This window comes from Halichondria panicea, chromosome 1, assembly GCF_963675165.1.
Source record: "Halichondria panicea chromosome 1, odHalPani1.1, whole genome shotgun sequence".
Classification (NCBI taxonomy): Eukaryota; Metazoa; Porifera; class Demospongiae; order Suberitida; family Halichondriidae; genus Halichondria; species Halichondria panicea.
The window spans coordinates 3,458,511-3,471,657 of record NC_087377.1 but is presented as its reverse complement, the minus strand read 5'-3'; the positions used below and the strand labels follow the sequence as shown (position 1 = coordinate 3,471,657).

Below are 13,147 nucleotides of genomic sequence, written 5' to 3'. Positions count from 1 at the left end.
CACAGATCACAATCTATGGGTAAATGCAAAAACATACGGAACCTCATTGCAGCAATAACTCAAAATAATTATAGTCTAACACTCTTGTTGCTGCAAGCCACAAACCTGCACTTTCAGAGTTGACCCAGCGTCCAGCTCATCAGTGGCCAAAAACACGAGAGAAATATCGGCAATCGCATTAAGTTCCAACCTGAAGGTGAACTCCATTGTATAGTCACCCTTAGGGGTAGGCAGTAGAGTGGCCCCAGCTGGCAGTCCATCCACCAGTGTAACGTTGATACTGCCCTTGTCATCAGTCACATTGAACACCAGTACAGCCTCTTCCCCCAGCATAACATAGAGGCTCACAGGGCCGTAGATGAGAGGAGGGAAGTTGGCTGTAGGTAAAGGTTACGATTGCAATGTAGCAGTAAGTAAGTGGTTGCTGTAATTTACACATGACTGTATAATTATACTGACATAACTTAACTTTAATCTCAAGCAGGTACGTAAATTAAGGTGTTAGTGTACAGAGCAGCAGTAAGACTTAGTATAGTTGCGTACTTAAGTACATAACTTATACATCATGCACATGATCTCTAGACAATCAGATATCTATAATAATTATGCTTTAAATTAATACGTATGCTTTAAGCTACTTATACAACAAATCGATACACATTGAATGAAATGTAGCCAGGTATATAACAGGTTAAGCTGCACAAATGACAAGCTTTACACGAGGCTAGAGATGATGTGACAGTACTAAATCCTTTAGAATGCACACCTAGCCAAAATCACGTGTTTTAATGTTTCACTCGGAGAAAACTCTTAATCTCGGCTACGCGAACACTTATACCCACGAATTATATCGCATGCATGCTGCAAAAAGGCTGCTATTTTGCAAAAACTTTTCTTAGTTATGATTACATAATCTCTAGCCAACTTCAGCTTATCTAAAAGTAGTCATAATTATTAACTTAATATTATAACTTGAGTTTTCAAGTTACTTATACAAATAAATTGAGTTAATGAAATGGATAGCCATGCAGGTAAAAACTTGCCTAACAGGTCAAGCTGTACAAATGACAAGTTGTACACAAAGCTAGAGATCACGTGACAGCACTAGAACCCATGCACCTAGCCGCCAAAATCACGTGTTTTAATACCAGCTCACTCGGATAAAACACTTAATCTTGGCTATACGCGAACATTTATACCCAATATCGCATGCATGCATGCTGCAAACAAAAAAGCTCAACTAACGGTTATTCCACAAAAGTGTACCCGCTATATGGTAGTTAAGATTACTCAATGGAACATAATTTTAACGTACATGCTTGTTTCTCATCTTCATCAATTATGGAAATCATCGTCACGGTTTCAAGGCCAATATTGATGTCTCCTGTTTCTATAGAGTCAAAAATACACTCGACATTATCTCCGCACATTTTAAGCACTTCTGCTGACGCATTGGCTACCACTTCATCCAGGTAGGGTGGATCGTGGTCAAGGACAGCAAAGTCTTCAGTAGTCAAGCCCTCAGGGTAAGTGAAGAGAGACTCTGAAGCATCCACTTGCCCTGTGAACAATAAGTTAGCAAATATTTAGTCAGGATATGCTCAGGTCATAGGTCAATAGCTCACATGACAGTCCTACTTGATGTAGTATCCGAAAGGAGAATTCACTAATAGGCACCATAGTTCCGTTTCGGAATACGACATCATCAGTGACATTACCGTTGTAGTTCCCAACCATTCCTGCATATAAAATAAACTCTTAATCAATGACCTACTGTATTTTCGCCAAATTGAATGTGCATACCTAACATTAATACCACCATACAAAATTACCCACTACACTGTAACAGAAAGAGCTCTCAGCTAGTATGACTGTACTCTGTTCACACAAAACACAGCTATGAATGTTATGTACCTCTAGTTAGTCCACGGAAGGCATCAGGGATGATGACTGTGAAGGTGAGCATGCTCGAGAGATTCACCATTAATCCCATTCCATTCGGGAACGTGGCCAGAATGGAATTGGAACTGCTTCGAGATACAGAATAGAGGTCAGTGGATATAAAAGAGCTGACGTTGACCAGCTGGTCCGTTACATCTTCTCCACTGATTAGGATCTCAAGTTGTCTAGACGCATTCAGGCGTATCTGTTTGAGGGAAAACCATTGTGTAATAGAATTCACACATAATAAGTCAATTCAATCAATTAAATTCCCCTCACTGCATACTTCAACAGGAGTGTCCCTGCTCATAGCGAAAGCGAAACCACTTAATTCAGTAGCCAGAGAATCTGTGATTGGTTGCATACGAGCTTGCACCCAGAACGTGGTGTCATCAGTCTCCAACTCCAGTAGAATGTACTCTCCCCAACCGTTAAATGTGAACTTAGCTCCATCAAGGTTGGTGAGATGAGGATCACCCGTACAGAAGGCTGTGTGTGTGTGTGTGTGTGTGTGTGTGTGTGTGTGTGTGTGTGTGTGTGTGTGTGTGTGTGTGTGTGAGTGTGTGTGCAGACAATTACATGATTATAGAATAGATAACTCCGCACTTTACTTAGCTGAACAGGTGGATACTTGTATAAACTAGTAAACATTTCTAGCACTCACTTCTTCTTGGTGGGGTATAAGTGGCACAGGTCACTGAAGGTCGTCTAGTCCTGTACAGTGTGTCAGCTTCACCTCCTATGCTGCATTTGTGACGCAAGTTGTAATCATTATCAAGAAAATCTCTTGGGAAGAAGCTAGGACTGTACGCCACCACTCCACTGATACCACCAACATTGTTGAGAGCTCCATTGTTCTGTCTGTAATAAAAAGAAAATTAAAGAAGTAGCTAACGAGTACCCCGGCATGTGACCCTCTTACCCATAGCAACAGAGAATGGTGTTCCTCTGGGGAAATCTCTGAGTAACACAGAACTGCCCAGCATACACAGGGTCCAATGTCAACTCAAACATATCAATAAAACTATAAGCGAAGTCTCTTGATGCTTGAGCCAAGTTGCAAGGGCATCCATCCTTTAGTGTAGTTTTGTCAATGATGTCACCATACAAGGTATCATTGTTGATAGTGCTTGTACATTCTGCACGTGCCAATTGCGTGGTATCTTTAGACCGGCCGACAAAATAAACCTCGTTATGATAACGTGATCCTCTAGCAAGGCTGGAACATGCAATCATCTCGCTCATGGGAAGGTTTGAAAGACGATGATCGTGGAAGGAAGGTAATTCTTTGCTATCACTACCAAAAAATGAGGCCGGATTGATGTTGTAGCCGATGGTAGAATAGTCACCATCCTGCGACTGACCCCATTGCAAATCATCACAGATATACGTGTACACAGCAAACGTTACTACACCATCAGTTATGATAATGGCTTCAAACGAATTCTGAAATATAAAAAAAGAAATTAATCAATGTTGATTAGTACTCCATTAGTAATTGAAGGCATTCTTCTCTTAATAAAGGACATGCACCTTTTACAAAAAACTAACTGATCACAACCTTTAATTCACTTATTCTGAGGCTTGAAACATTTTTGCTATTCAAGGATGAATTCTTGATGCTAGTTATGGGCACCCATTATAGGCCATCTACTATCACACACAGCAATTCTTAATGAACTCTAGCTTATGCTATAATTATATAGGTCCTCTACTATCATATAGTAATACACCCTCATGCATGCACACAGCACTCACTCTTCCCCTGTCTGTTGCAGTGTGAGGATACGGAGGAACGCCCCTCCAGGAGGCTACTAGCATCCAGGTAGGTTCAAATAGTTCAGCATCGATGTATTTTGAAATGAAAGAGCTCACATTATGCATAAAATCTGGATCCCCGGTAGCACCACCGTACACTCTGTATGTTACGCTAGACTCAGAGTCTCGGCCATCGTGGTCATTCCAGAATGGAACGAGCAAATTTGATTGGCTGATTCTGGTATCGGATGTAGGGAATTGTTCTTGTGCTGTACCAAGTAAGAGAGGTGGAGTGCCAACAGTCAGCATGCCATTCGTGCAGACCTGCAGGGAAAAAGTACGTCCATTCAGCAAAACTATAATAGTCATTGTATACGTGAGCATGTGTGCATGTGCGTTTGGACAAATTAAGTTAATCAGACATTATTTTCAACTCACATGAACGTATTGGTGTGCTGAAGCTCCAAAGGGAATACCAGTACTCGAGTAAATCCGCTGTGAACATCCATCATCACTATCAAACAATTCCACAGCATCATCAGGAAAGATGGGAGGAAAGAAGTCGACGCCCTCCACAAGAGCTGAAGGGAGAGATAGGATGAGCATTTCAGCTTATTAGATAAGCTCACTCTATAATTATAATTCATGAGTCTGGCTGGGTCAAGTGTTGCACACAGCTAGTGCTAGTTTATATATGATTAGGACTGATTTTATATACAAACTCTATAATTATAGACAAAATTAACGAAGCAAGGTATATAGAGTTGCACATGCACTTACCTTCAGTGACAACGGTAATCTTTACACTGTCACCGCCATAGATACACGAAACACTTCCAAAGAAATCTCCCAGAATATTCAGAGTGATACCATTCTCGAGTGTAGTGACTATAAAATCTTTACGACTAACATCTGAAGTGAATTCAATTTCTTTTTTTGACTTCGGGAGGTAAATTTTCCAGAACAACGTCCCAGCGATGGTCTCAAGATCCATTCGTGTAGGATTGATATACCACAGGCATTCAAACGATCTGGCTGTATTGATCATTGCACTATCCATAACTTGTTTACGATCACCGTCAGGCTCAATTGCAAAGAGAGATAACCGAGCAATAAAAAATGATTGCCCTGAGGAACCAATAAATAAAGTACCTGGCACTGCCCTAAAGGTGGAGCTAGCCGTTGACACAGTGGATTGAAAATCATCTGGATCTCTGGCTTCACAGATAAACTCCATCCCATCTAGCATTACAATACGGTATTTGTTCAGTTCAAAGTCCAATCTCACAGAGCTGTTAGTGTCATCCAAGTATGTAGACATAATACCCAGTGATGTGTAATCTCCAGAGAACAGCACAGGGACATTTGTATTGTTAGAGGTACAAGTGAGAGAGGCGGTTGTATCAGGAGAGTTAGAACTGAGCACAGTCAGGACCGGTGGGTAGAGAGTGAGTTCAGGTTCTGTGGGGAAATGCTAAACAAGAGGCACAATTAACAATGTACATTCCAATATCACAATCCTTGCCAGATTGCAAAGTGTCAAAGGTTTTTCACTTGCGAAACGCTAGTAATATGGTACACATCATCATTATGGTTTGATTTGCTACAGTCATACGTAACTTACTGATGACATTGATAATGAAGTTTGGCCGTAGTCGATGATCATCATCATAATATGAGATATAGTACTCTCCCTCATAGTTAAACTGGGTCCTGTTGATGTGTAGCTCAGCATGGTACGGAAATGGGGTGTTTGTTTCGAAATGGTACTCAAAAGGTGGATTGCCACATGGATCAGCACAATGCACATCTAACCGATCACTACGAAATTCCTCAATAAAACGATCAGAAAAGTCGCCATGTGCAAAGCGGAGTACAATGTCTTCTCCTACATCAGCTGTAGCAGGGGTCCCTTGGTAGAAAAAGAGGTGGAAAGCATCTGAATAGAGAGAAAGCAAACACAGTAAAGTAATTATAGTCAAGTAGGAAAAGAAGTTCATTGCATCTTTAATCAGACGTTGTCTACTGAATATTATGTTGTAGGTAAATACATGAGTACAATGTTCTGTACGTGCTATAATTATTACTGGAATGCAGAATGTGACGGCTGAGGAAAGTGTTTCCCTCTGTCCTGCACGTGTAGTAACCTTGCAAACCAGACTCAGTTAGCCCCCTGGGTGCATTCAAGGTGGTGGAGCTGGGCCAGTCATTCTGGATGTAGTTAGGTGGAATAGACACTGCACCATTGTCAATCTCCAGCATGGGGTTTACATGTTTGTTAGTGTCTCTGCTTATGCACGTTACACTGTATGGAAAGGTGGGGGGGGGGGGGTGTTAATTATACATGCATGTCACACTTTATAGGGGGATTAGTGTTGCATGTGTAATACTCATGTATACTATAGGCAACCAGTCAACAACTGATCTACTGATTTACTGCAAAATAGTCATTTGAATATCAATGGTGATCACCATTCATAAAATTCAATTCATTGACACGGTTTCAAGGCCGATATTGATGTCTCTTGTTTCAGTGATTCATAATACAAAATTACAATGATATCACTGCATTCTCTTAGTGCTTTCACTTTCCAGATATACACTTTAAATGGGCCCACTAATCTAAATCTCTTTTGCGGCTGTAAAATCAGGGATATAGATTTGCTCTATTTGCAGTACTATTATTCATTGTGTACTGAATTGTTGCTAGGGGGAGGTCCTTTTAGTAATGCTGCGATCACGTGACATAAGTCAGATATACCACACCTATGGAGGATATGCACCCAGTGTATCCTTCGCTACCGTGGTTACATACCCCTCGGAGTAACTACGGTAGCAGAAGATATATGGGTGCATATCCTCCTCGTAGGTGTGGTATATCCTATATCTATATTTTTTCTCGTGCCTTACCTGATAATCCTCTCGCTGATAATCCTCTCCTCGCCAAAATTAATTGATCGAATTCTGATTGGCTGACCTAGACTGAGCGCCAGGTCCAAAGTCAATCCATCAATGTACTCTAGCTGAATGGACACAGACACTCGCTCAGAATCTGGACATAAAAGATTGTATATATAGTGGTTGCTATTTCATCGAACTACGTATGTCTTATTTAATAAAGGCACATGTATAGAGCTACTCTAGGATTGAATAGGCTAAACACTTTTCTCATAAACAGTAAATGTGAACAAAAAAAACACATGTGGGATCACCAGACAGGAAACCAAGATATAACGAGTGTTGCAGCTGTGCTGTGCTAATGCCTCGATCTCGCCATGTTAGGATTTCGCTAAAGCAGTGCCGTAGGTATAGGGGGGCTGACGAGGCTAGAGCCCCCTCTTCTGTGCTCCATCAACTTCAGCTTAGCTTGAATCACTGTGATCTGTCAATCTATTCTGCAGTACTGCATGCATAGTTCCTAGAATGATGTCATGAAATGTGGGCAGGGCCATCTGATGTGCATGCTTATTGCTGAGGAAAAGTGATGACAGATTCTATGAAATTCATCTCAACTAATTTGAGCCCTGCCCTTCCCAAAATCCCAGGGGCGGATCCAGGGGTGATTTTGAGGGGCTGAAGCCCCCCCCTTTTGAAAAAACTACCATGTGTTGTAGTCTGACTCTACAACAATTTTGCCACCAATTATGCATCTGTAGACTCACTTGAAATCACTTGAGAGATGCTAGACAACAGCTACTAGGAGTATAAAGGATCTAGGGTAGCTAGCTGGACGTACCTAGCTAGCTAGCTAGCTGTACGTACGTATGTACATCTGATCAGTACAGTATCACCATAGTATTAAAAGTAAGTGCAGAGGTCAACGTATTCTACTCATTAATATGAAAGTTCAAAGGTCAAATCTTGCAAAAAAATCACCTCTGGCGAGGCTGCCCCTTTCTAGCTAGCCCCCCCCTTTTGTTTTTCCTGGATCCGCCCCTGAATCCTGGCTACGCCACTGTAAAGAGTATTAGAGTGAAGGAATAAGCTTTTTTCTATAATGAATTTTGCATTAAAGTTTGCATTTGCAATTGAGACAACGAACGAATTGCCATACTTTATCATCTTAGCCAAACAGTGGGAGCAAACCTTTGTTCGAAGGCATAGTCCGTAGTCTGTGAGAATTATAGTAAGAGAGAATTTAAACACAAAAAGTAGTATCTATGAAAAGCAGTCTGCAGAATAAAGTGTCTATCTGTAACTAAGAGTCAGACTTGGTGTATGCATCTGTTATACATGTATAATTTATGGTATCATTGTTGTGTTTTATGGCTTACCAGGACCTCAAGAAAGAAGAAATTGATTCTGCCAGGATTTGGGGTTCAAAATGGATTCTCTCACACACGGGGATGAGCGCGCATCAGAGGAGGTACGAAATTTGCGAGTCTTAAACTAATAAAGCCCCACATTCCTAATTATATCTAGGTCAAAGTTCAACAAATGAAGCAACTCCAGGCATCCCTCCCCAGAAGATTCTAGATATGAAGCTGAAACGTTTTATGGTTGATTAAGCTAATAGCTATAACCTAGATCAAACAGTGCATGAATCAGACTCTTGGCAGCTAAAAATAACACAGTGAGTGCTTGTGTTTGGCAGGTAACACGCAATTGAACTTTGAACTAGAGTTAATAAGGAATGTGAGTCTAAAATACTTCATTTGACTCGTGGGTGTCATACCTCCTCTGAGCGCGTATGGGATCATAACGGATGCACGGCTCCATGGAAGGGGGCATGACTGGAAGTCACATGGCATGCACCACGCTCACTTCCGTTCTACATTCTAATTAACGCAAGATATTTCTTGGCTATCGATGCAGTCCGGAGTTAGATTTGGTCCTATAATTATAGAGCTACTCTTAAAGAGTGTATCACTATAGCATAGCATAGTGGGACCAAATCCAACTTACCTGCATCATTTCAACAAAAGTAATACGTGCGTTAATTAGAATACAGACATGATTCATTGACCTTTGATCTTGTGCAGACTGACCTGAAAATGTGTTGCTGGTTCTTTGTTTAACTGCGCGCGTTGTGTGTCTCTTACCGCGCGCATTCATTATGCTTACCGCGAAGCGCATATAGATATTTAAGCTGTGCGCGGTCAAATAAAACTTCCAAATCCATGCGCGCTTAATTGTACTGTGGCTGTAGGCGGAGGCGGGTGACCCTTCTCGGCCGCCGATAGATATCCAAGGAGAGGTCAGCTAGACCAGTAGACAACACTAGTATAAAAACTAAGTCTAAACTCGGTACTGCTGCCCTATGACATAGTATGTCCCGGGTGATGCATGTGCTGCTGTAAGCATAATTATTATCTTTCCGTAGCGCAAATTTTCGAGGCACTTAGCTAGCTATATTTCATGAAATGGCTTCTAAAAGAATTTATTGCACAATGTTCATGGAATGACTGCTTATCGGAAGCCACGCCTTTAATCTTTGCACGTTATAGCAGATAAAGAACAATTTTCGTGGACTTAATTTTCGTGTATGGCTACATGTATATATGGTGTACACACGAAATAAGCGAAAATTAAGCCACTTATACGTTATAATAGTTATAAAGCCATAATTTATGACCCATATCTTTCTCGCCACATAATTTAATATGCTCACCCAGGTGGAGTAAATGATTGACACTCGAGTGGGTGCCACAATTGGGGAGAGAGCCACCATTAGTCCGTCGTTGCTGCTGCAACATGGGCATTAATTATAGGAAAAATGTGGGTATAGCTGCCCGTCAGTCTGACATAATTATCGTGCAGGTGTTCACCATCCACAACTTTAATGTGTTAATAAGTGATGCTTTACTGCCGGACTAAGCTACAGTAGTTTTTTTCAAGTGATCACTGCTCGGACTGGAAGCGACTTGTCCTATCCTAGTTTTCGCTGGATAGTAGTCCCATGGCCATCTACCCTATGAACTTGAAATGATCACTTTTATAGTATCGCAAGGTTGGAGTTATTTGTGGCACAAGTATTTCATGACATCCGGTGCATTTTTTTTAGCAAAAAACGTATTTCTGATTCATGTCACAGCCGACAAACTAGGTGTCCTATAAAAACGAGTGACCTATACACGGAAAGAATGTAACAAATCAGTTGTTACGCTATACTTCACTCGTGCACACATTGGATATATATTGGCTCAGTAGTTCCTTTGCCCTCGGCCTAAGTCACTACTGAGTCAATATCCCATGTGGCACTCGTGCATGTGGTGCATGTGTCACAACTATAACATGTGGGCAGTCCAACATCTCTACTAGCTCTGCATGCCCACGCTCATTTTCACCCTTCTACCCAGAGGAGGTACGACCATGCGTGCCTCGATTTAGCAATTAGCCTCTGCAATAACGTTGAGCATGGGTGTCTAATTATCCACCCACGCTCAACATTATTGCAGAGGCTAATTGCTAAATTGAAGCACGCGTGTCGTACCTCTTCTGCTTTCTACCCAAAGGAGGTCCAACTAACATTAATTTTGCTGAATCATTTCATAACACTAGCCTTTAGAGTACTTTCTTTTTGACTTAGTCTTCTGTCTCGTATTGTATTGGTCTAGTTTTAGTAATAGTCTAACACTCTTAACAAAGTCTGTAAAGGCAAGTTTTATTAAAAGGAAAGTTTTATTAAGCTGATTCAGCAAATATTAATGCCTAAGCGCACGGTTGTTGGACCTCCTCCACCCTTCTACTCTCACTGGACACTTCACTAATAGATTATATAGTGGCAACTGCATGTATAGTTGATGCAATCATACAGCGCCTGAAAATGTACAATTGCAAGGCAAAAATTGATATTTTCACGTGGCAACTAGATTTAGTGTTATAATGCTGAGTCAGTAAAAACGTAAAGCAATTTGGCCTGGAATGTCATTAAAAGGTGAAAGTTGAAGTGATTTCCAACCTCCTCTACTTCTACGCAGGCTATCTTTTTCACAATCGTTCAATAAGATAAAATAATATGGTAGAAAGAAATAGAGGTAGAGTTAGGAAAAAGAAGAGCCTGTATCGGAAGGTGTTACTTTAGTTTTTGAGCGTATTAGCTATTTTCTGACACAAGCTAAGGTAGTGACGTACTGTAGATGCTAGGAACTTTGCAGTTTGGATATTTTATGACTCATTCTATTCTTGTAATACAGCTCAGACCTAACAGTAACAGGCTGGACACTTCACTAATAATTATTTAAGTGACAACTGCATGTATATTGATGTAATCATAGCACCAGAAAATGTACACTTGCAAAGTTGCAAGGCAAAAGCTGATGATGTTCACGTGGTAACTAGATCTATGGTACGTATACTCCATAATTATAATGCTGACAACCACAGGATGTTAAACTCATTTGTTATGAGGTAATACGTACTAGGGTTGTTTACACAACAACCAGGGTAGTTAACATAACAACCATGCATATAAACTCAAGGTTGCTGTCACGACAACCATAGGTAAATTATTATACCTGAACAACAGTGATCAGATACGCTACAGTACTGGAAAACCCACTCACTTCTTAAACTCGCAAGCCTTAAGTTAAGTTGCACGGCGAACAACAGACCGGTCAAACTCAGAGGAGGTTCGAGACATGCGTGCATGCACGAATCACTATAAAAGTGCTACATAACTGTATTAGCCTGGACGTTATCACATGACCGCAATGACATCAATGCACTGAACTTGTAGTGATTCTTGCACACATGTCGGAGATCCTCTGGGTCAAACTCTGTGTAGAATCTTGTGTTGCACAGTCAGCATATCAGACGAGATTCTGGGTTTTCGTGACGTCAGTTTGCTGCACGTGACACTTAGATTTAGCTATATTACCAAGGGCGTATAAAAGAAGAGAGGGCATGCAACTCCCATATGAGCAGAGTTCAAACGTGGGCGGATGAATGTGCATGACTGTGCATGAAATGCTAAAAATAGAAATTTCTATTTTTAGCACTTCATGCAAATGCACACATTCCTCCGCCCACGTTTGAACTCTGCTAGCTACGTGTACTGATATATATAGTGGAGTTGCATGCCCTCTCTTCTTTTATACGCCCTTGATATTACCTATGTATCGTACTATCGATCACAGCTAGTCTTCATTACTCAACTTGCATGCCAAAATTTATGCCCATAGGATGCATGAATAGGATCAGGGCAAAGAATCTAGTCAGTCACTCATTTGCGATGAACCTAGTTTTTGCAGAGATATAACATTTTAGACATAGGAGAAAATACGTGAAAAGTGCTAAAAAGCTACGAAAGTGGTGCCAATCCAAGTTAATAAAGCCGATACTGACTTTAACAATTCTCTGGCATATAATAGTTTTCGGATTGGCACAGCTAGCATCAACTGCAGCAGCTGCAAGTCTCAACGATTCCACATATAGGGCGGTATTCTGAAGGCTTTGGAGCCAAATAATGAAAATTATGCACCTGCGAAAATGTCCCGCTATACGGTATAACCCGCTGGCCGCGGCCCGGCCTCAGGTTAATTATGATACAATTTGTTCACCTGTGGGTGTCCTCCGGATAATATTGACAGAATAGGTATTAGGAGAAACTTCTCGTCCAAAATATGCAGCAGCAAATCCTGATTCTATGCCGAGGTAACAGTATTGAATGAAAGAACTCCTATTATCTCCAGTGCATATTCTTTTGCTTGCAAGAAGATCTTGATCATTAGAGGTCAGTTTGATACCCACAGATCTTGCTAGGCCAGGTGACTGGTTCAGTATTTCACCACTCGTAATGTTAACAGTGTTGTTTGCATACCGATGACGGTTATTGCGAGAGAGTGATAGCTTGCTGGCATTGACAGTGGCAACCTCAATAAAATCATAGAAATGAATCAAAAGAATTCCCTCATCGATCCAATAATCAAACTTGTTATACATTTCATTGTAGTACAAGTCCAATCTCAAGTCACACTCAATAGCGTTATCTGGTTCTATTTGAAGGTTAAAAGGAGTTCCAAGCATATCTGCAGTGTACATTTCCAAGGACTGATTAGTAGAGTTTGTGTCAATAAGCTTGTTTACAACCATCCTGAGAAAATCTCTAGAAGTCATGTGGATCAGAATGGATCCAGAGTTGATGTTGTAGAAAGAACAAGTACCCTGGTGTTCAGCCTGGAAGATTTCATTCGTGTCCCTGTTTCTGAAAACAAGTTGGTTCAAAAAGCACGGCACATCAGTATCAAACGATTCGTAGTAATAAATGTTCTCCATGAAATTTTTAAAGTGGATTCTTACCAAAACATCATTTGATATGTACAAGAATTCCACTATGTCCACTCTAATGGATCCTATAATAAAGGAAGGAGCACATGCACAATAGCGAATACCAGACAGTTGTATATCAGTATAGCTATACGCAGTATATACCGTATAAATTATATGCTCGATCAGAGGCCGCTCTCAAATAGTAGTTTCGTTTGCTAGCAAAATAAAACATTTAGTA

At 40.8% G+C, this 13,147-nt stretch overlaps 1 protein-coding gene across 1 annotated transcript in view; it reads right to left on the bottom strand.

Annotated features, from left to right (window-relative positions):
- LOC135334276 (mucin-like protein) overlaps nucleotides 1–13,147 on the bottom strand; it is a 43,340-nt gene that overhangs the window by 28,031 nt on the left and 2,162 nt on the right. The window contains exons 2-6 of the mRNA XM_064529406.1: nucleotides 12,201–12,992; nucleotides 6,610–6,751; nucleotides 5,787–6,004; nucleotides 5,324–5,638; nucleotides 4,480–5,160 (exon numbers count right to left, since the gene is read on the bottom strand). Of these exons, the coding sequence (XP_064385476.1) occupies nucleotides 4,480–5,160; nucleotides 5,324–5,638; nucleotides 5,787–6,004; nucleotides 6,610–6,751; nucleotides 12,201–12,992 (2,148 nt within the window). The remainder of the gene's footprint in view (nucleotides 1–4,479; nucleotides 5,161–5,323; nucleotides 5,639–5,786; nucleotides 6,005–6,609; nucleotides 6,752–12,200; nucleotides 12,993–13,147) is intronic.